Below are 21030 nucleotides of genomic sequence, written 5' to 3'. Positions count from 1 at the left end.
TGGAAACTAGGTTATGTTCAGCATCAAGCGAAAACGAAATATATTGTTTGTACCTGTCACCTGTTCTTTAATACAGTTGACAGCAGTTTATAGACCAAAATAACTAAAACTAGATTGAATAATTTAATTAACACGCCTAGTGAGACCCCATCACCTGGAATCTATCCGCTCCTTCGATCTTGGCGGCCACCCACGGTAAATAACTACCCAGTCGGGTGTAGATTCCTGGAACACCTTTCATGCCACATTTGACAGCACCCAGACTAACTATGCCGGCCAGATGCCAACGATTGTCAATTATCACCATCAGCGGTCCTCCCGAGTCACCTCGACAGCTATCCTTGCCAACGGTGCCACCAACACAGAGTTGATTTTCCGTGAAGCTCACAGCAGCCGCTTCGTAAGCTAACTGACATTCGGACAAATTTTGACCGGGCAACGTCACCTTTCTCTTGCGATCACTTCGCGGTACTGCAAAATAAATTATAACTTATTTTTTCAAATAAATTGTGGCATTGTACTACTAAGGAATCACCTCCGGCTTCCGTAGCTCCCCAACCGGCGACATCAAACAAGCTTTTTTCGGGTTCCATTCGGCTATCCATTTCCACAGTGGGCAAACATATTGGTGATATAGAATCCGTGCTGGGAGCTGACTTAGCTAGCTTCAAAAGTGCAATGTCATGTTCCTTGTTGAGCCGCGTGCTGGAGTATCCTTCGTGAACGAAAACTTTTTCAATGTCAAAATCCCGATGAGGAAATTTGTTACAACGTGATCTGCCGAATTCTTCGTCTTTGCAGTCATACACGGTACTTAGATCCCACTCGCCTAGGCGAACAGCCACCCTAGAAACTAATTCCAAATATTCTGCTCGTAACAAAATGATACAAAATGCTACTCACAGCTTCATGCGACCCAAACTGTCCACGCAATGGGCGGCAGTCAGTACGTACCGATCGCCAATCAGCGCCCCTCCACAGCGATAAAATACTCGTACGCCCATGGCATAAACCAGCAAAGCCGTCCAGGGGAATTCGTCCGGTTCCGTCTCCTGACCACCGATAATGTTGTCCCTCAGAGTCAACCGACCACATCCGTCAACACTCTGGAACTCCGGACAGCAGGTCAGCACTTTCCGTGATCCCGACAGCTTCCCACAACGGAACTGGTCCAAATACTGCTGATCCTGCGCGCTGAATCCGGGTTTGTGTAGAATATCCAGAATATATTTGCAGTTTTTCACCGGTAAACAGCGCCCATGATGTCCGGCCGGAGTTTGGCAGTCGTCGTTCATGGCTAACCTCAAATAGAAAGCTGATGGTGAGAGACTCACTGCTGAAGTGTCCTGACCTGACTTCCGGCGACGACATACCGTTCGACCAGTCCCATGCGAACACCAAAGTCGCAATTGACAGTTTCAGTGAATATTTAGTCGGCTGCATTGTGTTTTTTCTGTTTTCGAACCAAACGATGCCAGAATCTTGACGCAACTGTGCCGTTCGCTCGGTAGGCGATCGTCGTGTGTGGGGAATCCCCGCTAGTGGCAACATTCAACATAGATAAGAGTTTGGGTGCGTGGATGCTTCATCGAGAAACTCGTCATTCCACTTCAATCGTGCGCTGATCGGACGCTTCAAGTCTCAACCGCAACGGGAACCTTTGTAACGAAATAATAGCAGATGGATTTTTTTACTTCTCTGCTCGTGAGTATGAACAAACAATAGAAATCTTTGACGTGCGCAATTCGAACCCAGCACTTGACTAAAACACTTCATTGCAATGACATAATCGTTAATCGAACGTGCCACGGGTCCTCTGAGCATTTCTTAATCACTTGTCAGAACAATTCCAGGAATTTCCCTCAGAAAAAAAATTTGTTAATGTCATTTCTTAAAATGAATATTCATGTTCAATCTAACCCATTATTTTCCATGAAATTTCATACGTAAAAATATCTATCAAATGCATTCATCTTTTTTTTGTATCCAATCCGCATACCAGAAAAACGTATTATCGATGGTATAGGGAAGACCGGGAAATTAACTGTTTCGACCAAGTCGGTGTTGAACAGTCGTTCGCACCTCACGCGAATAGCTCTTGGCTCCTTGAATTTTGTCGTGAATACGACTTACTTTACTATGGGGCGCCTTTTCAAAATTTACCTTCTGAGAGAGTGATAAGTTTTTGATCGTGAATATCTCATGTTGTATCTAACGTATGTACATCATTTTTGCTACATGCCATCTGAAATATGATCATCAATTTATGAAAACATTTTCAGTTGTATGACATAATCACAAATTATTCAAAACTAATGCTTTCTGAAATGTTTGGTATCAACGAGTATCAAAGAAGAAAACTTAAAGCATGTTTGCCTTTCTCGTACCCGTGCCGACGGTATTGATGTAGTTAGCAACATTTCATTTCCGCGTTACCTACTGGAGAGGTATAAAAGGTTAACACTTGATATATTTCGTTCATTCTTGTCTGTGCAGTTGACTTAACAGAAAGTGAAGCAATTGTATCATTTCGGTTGGTTGAGGTCCACAGCTCAGTTTCAGTTTGAGTATCGAGAATTCAGTTTCTGAATAGAATTTCAGAATTTAATTCCAGATACAGAATCAAGCATTCAGTTCTGCTGCGTGACTGTTTTTTTTATAGTTCGCTATGTGAGCTTCACTTTAAACAAGAGTGATTGCATCATCCAGCTCCTGGTCGTTTGCATTTGAGAAAAACACAACTAAAAATGAACAAAGATGGGGAACTACAAAACCAACCCTTCAAAGGGCTCTAAATGTTATCTAAAAATTATTTATAATTACTTATCTGTTGAAATATGCAAATTGGAAGTGAAAATAATTGGTTTAGTGAGTGCTGACAGTCCGATAGATTCGAATTAGAAAATTTTCGCATACTTTTCTCGGCTTTTTTGACGTAAATAGGTCTCACTTTATTATTGAGCGCCTTTTAAGAGCTTATAATATGGGTGACTGGTAAGTTTTTGATCGTGAATATCTTTTGTTCCATTCAACATCATTTTCAAATAATTCTAGTTCGAATTGTATTTTTTATAAATATTTCATAAGTGAATAAGCTAACAAATTGGTACTCATTCATTCTAGCCGGCGTAGTTTACAGTTCTAGAGCTCAGTTCTGGATTTCAGATTAAGAATCAAAGACCAGATTTTCTTGTTGATTTTCACAATCCAGATTTTAACTTCAGTCCGGAATTCAGTTTCAAAGTGTTTGTCCGAAGTTCAGAATTCAGTATCAGTAGTTTCAGAATCCTGAAACTGAGTTCTGAACCTGAAGTTCTGGAACTACCGAAATCTGGGATTATAATTCAGATTCAAAATTCAATAGTATTTCCGGAGCTTAGTTCAAAAATACACTGCAGAATCCATGTTCAGAATTCAGTTCAGTGCAGTATTAGAATTTGGTTCATGATTTCAGTTTTACAATCTAGAAGGATAAATAAAATCTGGAAATAGAATCTGCAGATTTTCGAAATTTTTTAGATAACATTTTGATTTCGGAGCTGGGTTCGGAATCCGAATTTGAAAACTGAATCCTGAACCGAAATTCTGTAGCTAACACTCAGCTGTAGAATCTAGGTTCAGAGTACATTACTAGGATTCAGGTTAAGAATTCAGTGTCGAGCCAGAATCCTGGTCTCGAATTTAGTTCCACAACACAGATGTAGTAATCAGTTCAGCAATCCTGAATTAAGTTGTTGAACTCAGCTTCAGAATTCAGTTCCAGACTCTAGCATCAAAATTGAAAATTCAGATTCAATATTCAGTTCTAGCGGTCGGCTCAAAATTTAGCTCCCGAAATCCAGATCCAAAATTCAGATCCTTCAATATTTAAGAAACTGAATCGTCATTTTATTTGTATTCACGTCATCCGGTTATGTCTCTGACATTACCCACTCGTCTTTTTTTCTGGCTACCCAGAGTTTCATTGATTCAAGACTTCAGTTTTTTTAAGGCTACCTGAATCACTAACAGTCTTTTTAAAGACAACAATTAGTCAGTCTTTTACAAAGCTATACAAAGAGTGATATTCTAATATAATCAGTCTTTTTCAAGACTAAGAAATTAATCTGCCTTTTTCAAGGCTATCCAACCAAAGAATTATTCTTCGAACTAATCAATCATCATGAAGACTAGCATAAAATCAGTCTTTATCAAGACTTAACCAAACTAGGAGTCTAATCAAGGACTAATTTAGCCTAGTTAAATTATATTCTTCAAAAATGCCTGCATCCAACCGGAAAGACAACAAGCCTAAGGTTAAAAATAATACAATACGGAAGAATCCGTTATTCCACATTTTTCTAACAACTTTGACGATCTTACAGAATCTGAATGTACAAATAAAAGACAGCCGACGGACTTCCCTACCGTTGATCCTATGCCTTCTAACAATATTTAAGATATCTGAATCAGATTGTAGCGACATAGAAGAAAATTCTGCGAAAATGAACGCTTGCCGTTAAGGGAAGAAACAACCATCTACGCCTCCAGTGACGGTGATGATCTCCGACTTCAAAGCATTCCGTGCTGAGCTTTCTACTTTTCTCCCGGAAGTAAAAGTCCCATTTCAAATCGGACGAAGAGGAGAATGTCGAGTCTTGGTGGATGGATTGGAAGATTACGAACGTCTTATTCGATATTTGTCCGAGAAACTTCATAAATTTTATTCATATGATATAAAATCAGACAGACCCTTCAAGGCTGTCTTGAAAGGCTTATCAAATGATCAGAGTACTGATGAAATTATAAATGAACTAAAAGAATTGCTTGGTTTTGCCCCTTCCCGAGTAATACTGAAAATGAAAAAAAGAGCGAATGGTACTTCTAAACCACGCTCTGGAATTTCCCTTGAACTTTACCTAATACACTTCAATCGAAGTGATGTAAACAATTTGAAAACTTTAGGAAAAGTACGATTCATTTTCCGCATTAAAATTTATTGGGCACGTTATAAACGACATAATGGTATTGTAAACTTAACGCAATGTCGTCGTTGTCAACGCTTCAACCAGGGTACCAAAAACAGTCATATGGATATACGGTGATTGAATTGTGATAAACCGCATTCGAAAGACCAATGATTAAAACCACTGATAAATTTTCATGTTCAACTTGCGATGGAAATCATAAATTATATTATTTGAAATGTCTTATCAGGGAAAAAAAATTAACTCTCGTTCGCTTAGACTACAACAAGTTAAATCAACTATCCTAAATTTTCAGAACATAGCTGAAGATCAAAAAACGATACAAATACCACGCCTAAGTCTTCCAAGGCACTTATTTCTTCGAATGCATGAACTTTGTATGAGGCCATAAGACCTTTCATTTGAATTTAAGTTTGTGGAAATCGGTTAAGCCATCCCCGAGAAAAGCGAGTGACAATATTTGTCACGCACATACACACATAAACATTTGCTCAGTTCGTCGAGTTGAGTCGAATGGTATATGACATTCGGCCCTCCGGGCCGCGATTCAAAAGTCAGTTTTTGCAGCGATTGTATAGCCTTTCTATAGATGAGATAGGCAAAACAGGTACGCCTTCCAATTCGTCTTCTATATTCAATTATTTTTAATGACAGTTACGCTAGCGTAACAGGTATACATCTACCTACCAGTATTCCTTCAAAGCCATTCGCTTCTTTAAACGAAATCAATTTAGGAGATATAACGGAAAATAAAAGATCAGTTTGTTCAAATGATCATCCGAATGAATTAGATTTAATCGCTTTTTGAAGCATTTCAAGTTGGATAGCAATTTGCAAATAAAATTAGAATGAATTTAAAATTTAGCAATGATTTAAACAATTATTGGAATATTTTAAATTGCAATGTTCAATCTTCATAATCGAATGAAAATAAATTTTATAATTTTCTCAAAGTTCACAAAATTCATATTGCTATTGTGACAGAAACATTTCCTAAAAACCAAATTAATCATCGAATTTTACATTCTTTCAATACTACGGTTATTGAAAGCTTGGGAACCGAAGTGAACAATTGAATTTCCTTAAAGGCGATTTACTAAAACTCACAAGATATCGACCAAAACATTTCGTAATATGGGACTTAAATGCAAAGCATGTCCAGTGGAATTGTAGGCAAGAGAACAGTAATGGTAAAATACTTCACAATCAACTCTCTGCTGGATACTTTACAGTTCCGTATCCCAGTAATCCGACTTGTTTGTCTTCCGTGAAAAACCCATCTACGATTGATCCGGTTCTAACAGGTCAAAGTCACATTTGTAGTGAATCGATTACACATGCTGACTTTGACTCAGATCACCTTCCTGTAACATTCAGACTTTCCAACGAAGCTATAATTTTTCCAATTAGTTCTATATTCAACTATCATAGAGCTAATTTTTTTGAATATAGATCGCACATTGAAAATCATGTGAATCATGAAATTATTTTAGAAAATTCTGCGGACATCGACACAGCAATAGATTATTTATATTATTACATTATCGAAGCTAGAAATCTTTCAGTTCTCAAAGCTCAAACTAAATTAAATTCTTCGATGACAATCTTCACCTGATCATTCGGTTGAAGAATGTTCGTCGACGACAATATCAACGTTCTCGTGATCCTGCTATAAAAAACATAGTTAATGATTTACAAAAAGACATTGAACATAGAGTTGAAAAAGTTTGCTTCGTTACTAGCGCATTCGATTACGACGAGCAACGCGCTAACGCAATGCGAAAATGTAAGTATTGATGTAGAACACATCTTTATACTAGTAGGGGTGTCGTTTCGCAATATCCTGTGCGAAACAGAATTTCCACATAAATCTCATCATAATATCTGTATTTTATTTTTTCTGAAATTTACAAATTTGAATGTGACGAAATTGAATTCAATGATTTTATGAGCAAGTATATAAAGTTGGATATGAGATACGCTCCTTCACAAGCTGGGAAGCACATTTATTATCTCGGATTTACTAGAAACATCAATGTAGAAAGCCGATCATACTTATAATCAGTTGTGAACGCTATACCTACGCCAATAATATCAGTATCGCATCCACGGACAACAGGGCAGTCTGACACAGATTACGGAAGTCAGCGACATTCATCGAAATTCGAATTAAACTCGTCACTCTCCTAAATGAACGTCTTCATAGAAGGTTCTTTTCAGACCCACTACTGTTATAATAATAAAGAACAATACAAATTAATTCGTAATATTAAATTGTGTTTCAGAATGCTTGATGCAACTAGTTCTTACTTTACTCAAGTAGTAAACATTGTTCTAGTATTGTTTTTCTTCACTCTTCTCGCAACGATTGTGCGATTGAAAAAGCGCAGTTTGCTTGTATGATGTGCAACAAGTTTCTTGTTTGATAGCAATTGTGATAAAGTCAACGCGTTATGAAAGTTTCATATAACAACAAATAAGATTTGGCGCGAAATTAGTCTTATATGCATGTGTGTGAAAAACGGTTGTGCCACCGTCGAGAAGACACATTTGACACCAACAGACATTTTCTGATCTCGACGAGTTGGGAGCGTGGTTCAAAAATCGGATTTCACATTGATGTTCTTCGGAAAGCTTTTCGAATCGGAACTCCGACTGAGTACTGGTGTGTGTGTGTGAAGCGAAAATTATTCCGGGAAATTTCTTCGTTTAATGTTTCAAAAGTTACGGAATAATTACTCTAAAACCTACCAGCGACATGATTCAATAAAAATCAATAGCATTGCCCTGTCGTTAGGCTCTCAGGGACAAGACATCCGGTTCTGAAAAGTCAAAACGGATTCCCCACGAAGGTATTAATTGGTCTTTCGTATCCACTCAACCAGCATCAGCACTGACATGGCAGCTGTCACATAAACTAAAAACAGTTACTAAGCACACCGGAAATTGAACTTTTCATTCGGCCCAAATTTCTGCTTCAGCCCTTCGGATCCACTTTAAACACTTGTGGCACGTCTTAAAGATCAAACCGTTTCGATTCGAGGGGAGACCTTTTTTCGCCAGCATGTCGTTTCCAAACAACCGTTCCTATCGGGAGCAAACACGAATGGACCTCTTTATGGACTAGTAGTATGTGCCAGACCCAGAGGAATTATCTAAGGAGGAATCAGTGAAAACATCGATATAATTTCCCGTGATTTTCCGGCATTTTGTCTACAGTCAACGCGAACGAATGAATGAATGAATGAAAAAGAGTGAGTAAGCAACGGTACGAAAAGCAGGGTGAGGGCTGGAGCAGTAAAACAGGCCTATTAGCAACACTGGGTAAATTTTCCCAAAAAAATACTGTGGCTCCAGATAAAAGGATGCTTCAGGTAGAATCGGATCCCTTATCGTTCGCTTAACATCTCACCGAAGCGTCTGACTTTCATTGTGCCTATTTCCATTGTGCGACCCAACTGTACAAGTGGAAGATTTTCACAACGATAGTCAAAGGGCCAGGAAACACATTCAGTTGGATGTTTGGTATGTATTTTTAGGTATTTTTAACTGGAGTTTTCACCGCCCTGGCTCATCGATCCGAAACCGCCGTTTCGAATGTTGAAATTCAAGTTTTTCTTGTTTGCTTCCTATGCCACTGAGAATCGACTGGGAGAAAAAAAAAACAAACAAGTATCGCGATTTTCAAGGTTCAGTGAATGTTTGCCAACCAGTTTTGGCCTAGAACGTTTTCAGGTACGTGTGAGTTGCTACCGCCCACCGTTTGTTATAACAGGTACGTGAGAACAAATTCCAGCTGGACGCGATTTTCGGTGTGTTATTCGACCGGAAACTTCGACTTCTGTAGCGTCCAATCTCCTTGGTTCGTGCCGGTTGGAAAATTTGGATTTTTTGGAATTCCAACCCATTTATTTGTATTTTAAATTTCATAATTTTTTGTGTGGTTGTAAATATTTCCCTTTTTGCACTGTACCAATTCACTCGTGCCATGAATACCGGAAATCAAAACTTATTTCTTAGTACAATTTATTCCCATCTCGTCCCGGGAGGCGAAGGCCGCTGTCAAAGATACTTTCACAGTGGGACAATTCTCGATACCCAGCTATGTATTATTGATATCATCAATGATGAACAAAATGTGATGACCAAAACTCGAGATGCGGTTTAAACTTATAGGCAGCCTTCCGGAATGTTTTTGAATATTTCCAACGCAACGCAACGGTAAAAAGAGGCATTCCAGGGCGAAGAAAAAGATCTAGCTTCCTCCAAAAAATATTTGGTTTGGCAAAAAATTTGCAGCTGTGGTCGAGCAAGACAAAAGCTTTATCATTACCGGGACAGTAAACAATGAATAAAGTTCTGTCCAGTTAGAATCCGAAAATAAAGTTCTATCCAGTTGGAAACCGAGAGGAGAGAAAAAACTCTGCACACCAACTTTGCTAATACTTCGTCGTCCGCAATAAAAATCTCAAAATCGTTGAAAATCACCAAATCAACCGTTTATGATGTGGATAAACGTTTCTGGGAGCAAAAGAGCTTGGATCGAGTGCTTCAAGGTAAGCATCGTAGTGGGACATAGGACCGCAAGCTGAACCAGAAAGTGTCGAGAATCGTCAGAGCAAACCCTGGACTGTCATATAATAGAATCGCACAAAAATATACTGCAGCTTGCAGTACCGTTGGAAGCATTCGTTTGGGAGCAGGATATCGTTCTAATCAACCCAGCAATCAACCAAACAGAACGTTGAAGCAAAGTTTCGTCACCAAAGCTCGAGCTCGGAAATTGTTATAGCAGGTTTTGACGAAGTACCAATGATGTCTGCTCAACGACGATGAAACCTACGTCAAAATGGATTTCGGACAAAAATTCTACATGACAATGGCGCGAGAAGAAGTTTAATTAAGTTGCGGAGCAAAAACCAAAGTGTTCGTGACAAATACAGTGGGGTCTCGTACAACGCGGATTCGGTTTTGCTGGTATTCATTGTTGCCGACAAGGATGGTTTTTATCGTATCAAAGAACGCTCACCAGCAACTCTTCACACGATTCAATCAGTGCCATCAAAGAGAGACGGATATCATCGCAGCAACAAAAAAAAAACCGGCATGGTTCATTTAACATAGAATAGACACATATATGGGATTTCTACTGATGGAGGTTGTGAACGGTTATCTCGCTTTGGTCGACAGATAGAGCCACACAATCTTCGGCAAACGTGTTGTAGATACTTACACCAACAATTTAGTATAGTTTGAAAGACAATTAGTTGAGAACTGCTCCGCCAACGGCGCTTTGAAAAATCCACGATATAAATCATTCGCTTAACACAGACAAAACGGTTATGGCTCCAAATAACTCGCAAATTACAGTATTTTGAAGAATGTGGGAATTCAAAGTTTGTTAAACAGCAAATGTTTTAACTCGGAATCTCTCCATCAGATGTAGTTAGTGTGCTTGAATTCATATTTTAATTAACAGAATTATGCTCTTAAAAAACCTAAAGATATAGAGCGGTTTTTATTGTTGGAACTTTGTTAGAAATGTCAGGGTATACATTACGTAAACCATGTTAGTTGAGACTTATCCACCGAATGCTGCTAGTGGGCAATTTGGCGATAGAAAATTTATAATGTGATATCTCTAAACCCTGATGATATAGAATGTTGGTGTTTTCGAAAAGAATTTTCCGGAGCTCAAACAGATCAAATAGTGTAAACAATATCTGAAAATTCTTAAATTTGTGCTAGCGTGCAATTCAAGTTTTAAAATTTATGTTGACTCATTCAGATGGTTTCTTGGGGAAGTTGACCTAGGGTTTTAATATCTATTAAATGATTGACTAAACAGTTCGTATTGTATCTACAAAGTAGTCTTCAGTAATTGAAAATGAGAATTGTTTGCGAGTGTAATGTTATCGATCACAATTTTTTACCTGGAGCTGTTAGTGGAATGTACTCAACAGTTTCACTTTTTCTGTACCATTTAATTCCACTATTTCACTGTCACGTTATTACACTTTCACAAAGTCACTATACTTTAATGAAGCATAACAAACGTTACAATACAGATACGCGTATTTCGGAATGTTACTTACATCCTTCTTCAGTGTATCGGTTTTATAAGTTTGTTTGAAAGAATGCTGTAATGCTGCTCCTTTTATACGAAATGTCTTATTGTCAACGGGTAAAAACGGGAAGAAACAGGTAGTAACAGACGGGTAGGACGATAGTTTGATTGTCAGCGGAGGGCAACAAACTGAAGAAGAAGATATTAAGAGATTAAGTATTACCTAAATCTATTTGTATCTTATGTGTCGGTAATAGCTTGAATAACCAGGAGGGCTTATTTCCTTGGTCACGATTCAATAAAGAAATGGAGTTATTTTTGAAGATTTCTAAACTTTCAGCTGTGTCTAATTTCCATGGGTTTGAAATTTGTCTTATGATTTTTATGTCGACTCAATTAATCTATTAGAAGATTGGTTACTTCAACAACATAGTAACAATTTATGGAAAAGCAAAGTAAGGTCATATCTGAACCTAACTCGGCTTTGTATGGATGTAAATTACTTCAAATTCAGAGGCGGATTTTATAAACAGTTACAAGGGGCACCAATGGGTAATCCGCTCTCCCCGTTTTTATGCGAATTGTTTATGGCAAACCTTGAACAACTTTTGAAAAACCAGGGATTATTACCTAATCGCTGGTGGAGATACGTTGATGATATATTCTGTATCATCAAACGCAATGATTTATCAACTTTCTTACAAATGATTAATAACTTACATAAAAACATTGAATTCACCTATGAGGAGGAGAAAGACAACAGTTTACCTTTCTTAGATATCCTCATTATAAGAGAGGCAAAAACCTTAAATTTTGAGATATACAGGAAGCCAACCAACACAGATCGGGTCATACCAAATACTTCTAATCATTCCCACCAACACAAAATGGCAGCTTTCCACCATATGAATGCTGATCTTACCCCTTAAGGAAGATGCTGCAATAAAAGAGAAAAACTTTATTTTCGAAATTGGAAAGCTCAATGGATATCCGGGGCGTTCAATTCAAACAATCCTCGACAAAAAATTAAGATTGTTGAAAAAACAATCACTTACAACTCTGTCTCCCCCATCGGAAAATTTAAAAAGAATATCGGTAGACTTTAATCCAAACATTGCACATCCTTTGAAATCAAAACTAAATAAATTTGGTTTGGATTTAGTATTCAGCAGCATGAACTGTCAATTGAAAAATTTACTAGGTTCTACAAAAGATCCTACGGATAATTTGAAAAAATCTGGGGTATACAAAATCTCGTGTTCTCATTGTGATAAAATATATATTGGACAAACAAAGAGAACTCTAGACATCCGTTTCAAAGAGCACGTCGCTGAAATAGCGAAAGCATCTAAAGAATTAGAGAAAGGACTACCACATCATTTCAAGTCAAAAGTAGCTGAACATGCCTTTTCTGAAGATCGTGAACTCACTACCAACGACATAAAAATCATAAGACAAATTTCCAACCCATGGAAATTAGACACAGCTGAAAGTTTAGAAATCTTCAAAAATAACTCCATTTCTTTATTGAATCGTGACCAAGGAAATAAGCCCTCCTGGTTATTCAAGCTATTACCGACACATAAGATACAAATAGATTTAGGTAATACTTAATCTCTTAATATCTTCTTCTTCAGTTTGTTGCCCTCCGCTGACAATCAAACTATCGTCCTACCCGTCTGTTACTACCTGTTTCTTCCCGTTTTTACCCGTTGACAATAAGACATTTCGTATAAAAGGTGCAGCATTACAGCATTCTTTCAAACAAACTTATAAAACCGATACACTGAAGAAGGATGTAAGTAACATTCCGAAATACGCGTATCTGTATTGTAACGTTTGTTATGCTTCATTAAAGTATAGTGACTTTGTGAAAGTGTAATAACGTGACAGTGAAATAGTGGAATTAAATGGTACAGAAAAAGTGAAACTGTTATCGATCAGTTTTTCAATAAATTGGTGGAGGATGGACAAATCTATCCTACTACTAGCTACTAGAGTATTAACATGAATAGGCTATCGACATCTAAAATCTTAGGAACTTGGGAGAGTGAACTTTATATTAAAGTTCTGATTATTTGTATTGCTAGACAGTGTTGATGATTGCCGATAATTTGACAGAAGCTGCGCAATATTTATCTATATTGTATACAACATTTTCAATCCGGTAGAAGATGCTTCAAGAACTTGTGTCTCTCGATGCATGAACTGTGAGAGTATTTTTCTACATTTCTTCGCTCCACTTGATACTCTGAGTATTTCATGGCCCTTAAAAAAATTGCAGTCTGGTTATGATTGGTGCTGTGTGGAATTTACCAAGAGAGAATTGCAAGGTGACAATTATTGCAGAAAATCGAATCGATGATTCGACTTGATGATTCTTGTACTAGGTTGCAATATTTCAAAACCCTTGTGTGGAGCATTCACAGACATTTTCATAGACACAACTTATACAAAGGTTATATGCACATAGTTAGAATAAGCGGCAATAGTAAAATGATTCTATCGCAACTATCAACTGCCCATATAGAATCGGATCGCGAAACGAGAATAAACAACCGTTTATTACTTCAGAGAGAATCCCCACAGCAGTGTGCTGTCCTTTGATTCTCAGACAGGCCATCGAGAGAAATTCGCTCGCGCTCTAGTGTCCATTCTATGTTGGTGAACCATGTCGGTTTTTTGTTGCTGAGATTATATCCATCTTACTTTGTGAACCGTCCATTTGAAACTGGAACTGAGAACTTGATGCTGTATCTTGAACTGCATTCTAAACCTGTAACTATATTCAAGAACTGACCAATTACATACAAAAAAGTAGCGCAAATAAAACTTTCATAACATTTATAACATACGAAAAGTAACACTACGTAACGCCTATAACTTACAACAAAGTAACGTGTGGAACGCTTCGTAATACCAATAACATACAAAAAGTAACGCATGTAACGCTACGTAATACCTCTAAGTAATGCATATAACGCCTTCTAACACCTGTAACATACAAAACAGTAACACGTGTAACACCACGTAACACCTTTAACATATAATCAAGTAACGCTTCTAACGCTTCGTAACACCTATAACTTATAAAAAGTAACGTATGTAAAGCTTCGTAACACCAACAACACGTAACACGTAACATCCAAAACTCATGGAAAAAGTAACGCATGTAACGCCTTCCAACACCTGTAACATACAGAAAAGTAATACATGTAATACCACGTAACACCTATAACGTATAAAAAAGTAGTGCATACAACGCTTCGTAACACCTGTAACATACAAAAAGTAATAGTTAGTAGTAAATGACACTACGTAACATCTATAACTTAGAAAAATGCAACGCGCGTAACGCTTCGTAACACATACAGCTGTAGCGCATGTAACTCTTCGTATCATATATAATTTACAAAAAAGTAACGCATGTAACTTTTCGCAACACATACTTATAAAAATGTAGTGCATGTAACGCTTCGTAACGCTTAAAACTTATAAAAAAGTATCACATGTAATAGTTCGAAACACCTATAACTTACAAAATAGTAACCTACAACTACAAAAAAGTAACGCGTAACATCGCTTCGCAACATCTATAACTTAAAAAAAAACGCATGTAACGCCTTCCAACACCTGTAACAAACAAAACAAAAATAACACTACGTAACACCTATAACGTATAATCAAGTAACGCATGTAACGCTTCGTAATATCTATAACTCATAAAAAAGTAATATATGCAGTGCGGTAAAATTTAATTTTCAATCGAATAATATAAGATGAAAATGAAATTTATTGCCACTGACTGTCAGCATATCCCTACTATTTCATTTGACTTTTGCTGCCATTTTCAAGTGAAGCTCCCGGAATCCATCGTCAGCTGAATAATCGTATCTAGTCATTTGAAGTTTTGCTTCCTCAGTTTCAAGTGCCAAGTAGTCTAGCTGCTTCATTGCCTTCGCTCTTGGTAGTGAGCAAGTTCAAACGAATAGAATTATAAATTGAGTAAAGTATTAAAAATGAAAACTGAAGGAGGAAACAATAAAGTTATGTGTATTCGGTGATTGATATTTCAGCTATCTGGTTGGTCTTTTCTTGAACCAATTCGAATGTTTACATAAACCTCATTTGAAGGCCGCTCTCACGCTATTGAATGAGATATTTTGTTACTTCAAGAAATCAACTGACGGTGGTAAAACTGAGCATTCGATTGAAGAGAAACGAGTGATGAATTGACCGTTCGTGCCGTCAGGAAGCGGGTCATTACGCCGAAAGCCATTTCGCCGAAACTCGTTTCGTCGAATAGGTCATTTCGCCAAAAGTCGTTTCGCCGAAAGGGTCATTTCGCCGAAAGGGTAATTTCGAATACATCAAATTATTTTTTTGTGTTATTATTCCTCCTGTATAATTGATGTGGCGCAGCCACATAACCGAAGCCTAGATGGCTCGGCGGCATAAAGCCGCCGAGGCGACGCCGGCTGGGTTGGCCGCCGACTCGCCGTCGGAAGCGGCGACCTCTTGCATACAAACCTGTAACCGCCTAGTTTGCCCGGTCTACTCAAAGTTAGGTTTCTTTGCTTTAGTTAGGTCCGAACGAGCGGTAGCGAGGTCGGACAGCACACGAATCAAATCGATGTGGCGAAGCCGCATGAGATACTTTTTTATTTAGTAAACGGGAAATACCACATACATTTGCTTGGTAGATACCTATGGGAACTCCGTTCTGAGGTTCATGAAAACTAAACAAAACAACAACAAAACGGACGTTAACGTTATCATCTTTAATTTGTTTATATTTTAAATCGATTCCCATTGCGATTTTTGACATTTGCAGGAATCGGCGAAATGACCCTGATCCGTGCCATCAGCAAACATTGTGTGTGTCAGAGAGTGAAGTTTGCTGCAGTAGAGAGATCGTCAATGTGTTTTACATTCAGTTTCAATTCAATTGAATGAAGTTTTACTGCACTGAACATATGCAACGTTTCGTAGCACATATAACATACAAAAAAGTAACAAATGTAACACTACGTAACATCTATAACGTATAAAAAGTAACGCATGTTACGGCTCATAACACCTCTAATCTACAAAAAAGTAACACATGTATGTATAACATACAAAATGTATAACAGTAACGTAGTAACGCTTTGTATCATCTGTAACTTACAAAAACCTGTTTTAATCCACCTAGTGATGTAATGTTGCCTTTCTAATGTACATATAATATTGTGGTATTCTATTCAAAAATTTTCTCTTCGATGTTTGAAAGAAACCAAGAGATTGTTTATGCATAACATACAGAATAAAACAGTGCTTTGATTGCGTAAGTCATCCTTAAAAAAAACGAAATGGGTTCACTATTATATGCACTTCCGGCACCAGCACCACCTAACATGACATACAAACTCTTCTCGAAAAGCGAGTGAGATCCATTTTGGTACTTATGACCACTATTTCCGGTACTTCCGGAACCGGATACCGGAAACCAGGACAGCCGGAATCGGTTTGTTTAGTTGCCTACTGATAATGACTATCGATTTGTGTAGTTTTGAGACCAGTTTAGAAAATTTTTTACGTTTTGCCATTCTCATATGGTAGAAAGGTAGGTTATGCAATCACTTGAAAAACCGACTAGTGAAAATTGGCCCGGAGGGCCAAGTGTCATATACCATTCGACTCAGTCCATCGAGCTGAGCAATGTCTGTGTGTATGTATGTGTGTATGTCAAATAATCTCACTAGGTTTTCTCGGAGATGGCTGAACCGATTTTCACAAACTTAGATTCAAATGAAAGGTCTTCCGGTCCCATACGGAATTCCTTAATTTCATCCGGATCCGACTTCCGGTTCCGGAGTTATAGGGTAAAGTGTGTTCAATATTGTACACCGTCACTTAAACCGGCGAAACAAAAAAGGCGGGTGGGTAATGTCAGAGACATAACTGGATGTCGTGAATACGAAAACAACTGACATGTTTCTAAACACTTCCGAATATCAATTAGTCGATCAATTGTATGAATTATGCAAGCATTCCCCTTTTCCACATTTTTCGCACAAATAAAGAAGGCTTCCCTTGATCTAGATTACTGTGAATTTCACACAGCGAAAAGTGCAAAAATCAAATCAAACAATTCTAGATTTGCACTAAACTGAGGATATTTCCCTTCGATTTGCAAGCAAGAAATCCTAATAGTTCTTTAGAAAACTTTTAGAGCCATTAGAATGGCTGATTTTGTGTAATGCTCTCCACCGTTGCTTTTTCACCAACGCAAATGACTGGCAGCTGTGACGTAATCGCTCTTGTCGGAAGCGAAACTAGTTTTGCAAACGACACAAAATACATCTGCTCGCAGTGGCTATTGAATCCAAACTGATTCAATTTTTGTTGAGAGGCTTGTTTTTACCTGATTTTGTTTGTAGCTTTTTCACTAATGGGCGGTCCTAACGGCTATAAAAATAGCCGCATACAGAATTTTAATGTCGATTATTTCATTTCGGATTTGCATAATTTATTGAAAGAAACTATCAATATGCTGTAGGAATTCGTTTCTTGCATTCAGAAGGGTCAAATTGAGGAACTCACTACGATATGCAACACTTTTCGGAACATTTTTCTCGAACTCTTTTTTTTGTACAGCAGCAGATATTTTGTTCTCTTCCTAAGAACCAGAACGCGTTCTGATTGGCTGGTGTTGACACGGGTCGAATGAGACAGGTTTTTCAATAGTGTACTATTGAAATACTTCAATGCTTTTGCTATATGTAGTTAGATTATATAAATCCTTTCACAGATCACTGAGCTATGAGCTTTAAAAATACGAGCAAGGCAAACGCGCCTTATGGATTATCCCCTTTGATACTCGTTTTTACCAAACATTTCAGAAAAGTTTAATTTTGAATTATTTGAGATTATGTCACACAACTGAATATTTTATCATAAAATTGTGATCATAATTCCGATGGCATGTAGCAAAAATTATGTTGATTCGTTAGATACAACAAGAGATATTCACGATCAAAAACCTCTCACTCACTCAGAGGGTAAATTTTGAAAAGGCACCCCATAGTAAAGTAAGTCGTATTTACGACAAAACCTGTTTTAATCCACCTAGTGGTGTAATGATGCCTTTCTCATGTACATATAATATTGTGGTATTCTATTCAAAAAATTTCTCTTCGATTCGATTCGAATTTTCACTAGTCGGTTTTTCAAGTGATTGCATAACCTTTCTATATGAGAAAGGCAAAAAGTAACGAATATTACGCTTTGTAACACATAACTTTAAAAAAAATGACGCTACGTAACATCTATAACTTGCAAAAATGTAGCGCTTGTAACGTTACAAAACTTAACGCATGTAATGCTACGTAACAATTATAACTTATGACAAATTAACGCATGTAATGCTTCGTGACCTGAACCAATCAAAATGAAGTGCTTAGGATCCACTTGCTTTACTTCCTGCTCAGTCTACTGCGCAAGCTAGAACGAATGAAATAGATCAAGTGTTATCAAGTGTTTCAAAGCTATCCAGTAGGTAGGGGAGCACAGAAATGAAATGCCGCTTACTATCGCAAAACCGTCCTCGCGGGTCCGAGAAAGGCAACTACGCGTTATGCCATTTTACTTTTTGATACTCGTTGATACCTTCCATCCACAAAATATTAAATTTATACTATTTGTGGTTATGTCATAGAAAAATTTGATCATAAATTACTGATCATATTTTTGATCACATGTAGCAAAAATTATGTTCATACGTTAAATGAAACTAGAGATATTCATGATCAAAAACTTATCACTCTCCCAGAGGGTAAATTTTGAAAAGGGTTAAGGAAGACGTATTCACGTCAAAACAAATGGTTTTCCAAAAGTGTTAGACTCTACCCATCTCAAGACACATTTTGAGATTCACGTAACGGATTCCCATTCCCAAAAGTCGAACTTTTTAGCGTGATATTAACGCACTGTTCGGACCGGGTAATATCCGAACGTTCGGAGCGCGTGTGACCACATCCCATTAGCCGCTGTACGTGCTTCCTTGATGAAGCAAGATCATTCCCGAGGTCGGGGGGGAGGCTGGAACGCTGGAATGCTTCTCATGATGGTCAGGTTTTAAAGATTCGTACTCGTGCGGAATGTACGATTATGATGCCGCAGAATGTCCTGAATTATGACGGACGGTTATCAAACCTTTCCCCGCTTCTCCAGCGTTCCTCATTATCTCACATTTTCTACCGCACCCAGTAGCAGTGGCAGTGGCAGTGGCTGCTGCAGCCAACCCAGCACGAGAAAAGTACCAAATCTGTTTCCCATTTGCTGCCGACAGCAGCTTAGCAGAGACTTTTTGTCGGTCGGAAAACTGTCACTACACCACCGACTGTGGAAGAAGGCGAAACGAATAGACCGTGGCCGAGCGAAAGTGAGCCAGCACCGGAACATAAAGAGGGGATTTAGAATGATAAATATTGAATAGATGTGTTTTTATGAGAAAACGTAAATAGCATGAAATTAGCTCCGGCAAGCTTATTTGCGAACATTTATTTCGACGGTGGTATTTGATTTGCACGTGATTCCTGTGCAGTGATACGAGAGGAAGGGTGGGCCCGAGTTGGTTTTCATTATGTTTACAAGAGAAGGAAATGTCGACTGTGCCGAGCCGTGCTTTGAATTTGCAATTCGAGGTGAACTTCACGGTACCAGTTTCCACTGGAGCACAGAAGTTTTTTTAGAAGAAGAAAAAAAATATAGTTGTGAGTGCTAAGCAATTTCAAGATAAAACATATCGGCAGCTGAACGGTACAAATTATGTTCGGAGTGAAACTTTTCAGTTTGATTTCAACTGTTGAGAAATGTGTGAATAGATCTTAGTGACATTTTAATGCGGGTTTTCTTAATTTCGAAGGAATTTTTTCATTTATGGGAAATGAAAAATGCTTACTGTTCTGACGTTCTTATATCGCAAATTCGAACCAAATAATTGAATATTAAAAAATTGACAAACAAACAGCAATTTTAAAAAACAGTGTATGTTTTGAGTTAAGCAGATATTTTGAAATATAAGAAAAGAATAACGGGTGGGCAGCATCAGAGACATAACTGGATGGCGTGAATACTAATAAAACTGGCATGCTTTTCTACATTTGAGAATATTGATAGTCACACGACAACAAAAAGTTACAGACAATACCGATTACGATGACATGAAGAATGCAATGCTCAAATTTAAATGCTGTAAACAACATGCCTACATGTGTTTTCATCATATTAATAATGTCACTCGATTACCGAAAATCTACTAAAAACCCCTAGTTTTAAGCTTCTCTCCTTACACATATCTCTCTCTCTCTTTCTTTCTATTTTTTTCTTCTCTCTCTCCTTCAATAGTTCTTGAGTCAATAAACTGTAATCACACTTCTCCCTCTCTCTTTACCCTCTCTACTCTATGAAATGTAAATTACTACTCGATGTAAACTCATCCCCTCCCCCAACCTCCACCCCTTACAATACCCCCCCCCCCACCATAAAATCTCCTCCCCCCCAACTGATACAAACCCGGCGAAAAGACCAAAATTAGGTTAAAACCGGGTATAAATAAAAAACTTATAATAATAATAATAATGTCACTCGATTTTCTCAAAGATGGCTGAACCGATTTTCACAAACTCAAATTCAAATGAAATGTCTCATGGTCCCAAAGATTGCTATTGAATTCTATCCCGATTTAACTTCCGGCTCCGGAATTACAGAGTGATATGCACCAAAAAAAAAAATTAACATAAATGTCACTCACTTTTCTCAGAGATGGCATGACCGATTTTCACAAACTTAAATTCAATCGAAAGGTCTTATAGTCCCATAGATCGCTATTTGTATTTTATCTTTATCCGACTTCCGGTTTCAAAATTACAAGCCAATATGTGCAAATCTATGAGAAAATGCGTATTCAATTTTCTCGGAAATTTCTCAACCGATTTTTACAAACTAAGATGC

General features: G+C 37.7%; 2 protein-coding genes across 4 annotated transcripts in view; both read right to left on the bottom strand.

Moving 5' to 3' along the window:
• The window catches only part of LOC131432289 (connectin), a 489804-nt gene that overhangs the window by 307667 nt on the left and 161107 nt on the right, over positions 1–21030 (bottom strand). The gene's annotated exons all lie outside the window — the stretch shown is intronic.
• On the bottom strand, positions 5–1500 carry LOC131432290 (CLIP domain-containing serine protease B4-like). 2 transcript variants are annotated; one of them, XM_058598485.1, is made up of 4 exons: positions 1374–1500; positions 904–1297; positions 536–846; positions 5–471 (listed from the first exon to the last, which is right to left on the bottom strand). In XM_058598485.1, exons 1-4 carry the CDS (start codon positions 1441–1443, stop codon positions 137–139), a joined length of 1110 nt encoding a protein of 369 aa, XP_058454468.1. In that variant the 5' UTR covers positions 1444–1500; the 3' UTR covers positions 5–136. The 2 variants fall into 2 exon arrangements, with proteins under 2 accessions (XP_058454468.1, XP_058454467.1); XM_058598484.1 differs by having other exon boundaries at positions 904–1315; positions 1374–1476.

The sequence above is a fragment of the Malaya genurostris genome, chromosome 2 (assembly GCF_030247185.1).
Source record: "Malaya genurostris strain Urasoe2022 chromosome 2, Malgen_1.1, whole genome shotgun sequence".
NCBI lineage: Eukaryota > Metazoa > Arthropoda > Insecta > Diptera > Culicidae > Malaya > Malaya genurostris.
The sequence above is the reverse complement of the archived record's forward strand: the minus strand, read 5'-3'. Positions and strand labels throughout refer to the sequence as shown.

Excerpts from the sequence above, each read along its gene's own strand:
- LOC131432290 (XM_058598484.1), bottom strand. The coding sequence starts at position 1,443 with ATGCAGCCGACTAAATATTCACTGAAACTGTCAATTGCGACTTTGGTG. Across the intron at positions 847-903 it reads AGTTTGGGTCGCATGAAGCT|GGTGGCTGTTCGCCTAGGCG; the intron begins GTGAGTAGCATT and ends ATTAGTTTCTAG. Across the intron at positions 472-535 it reads GGGAGCTACGGAAGCCGGAG|TACCGCGAAGTGATCGCAAG; the intron begins GTGATTCCTTAG and ends TTTATTTTGCAG.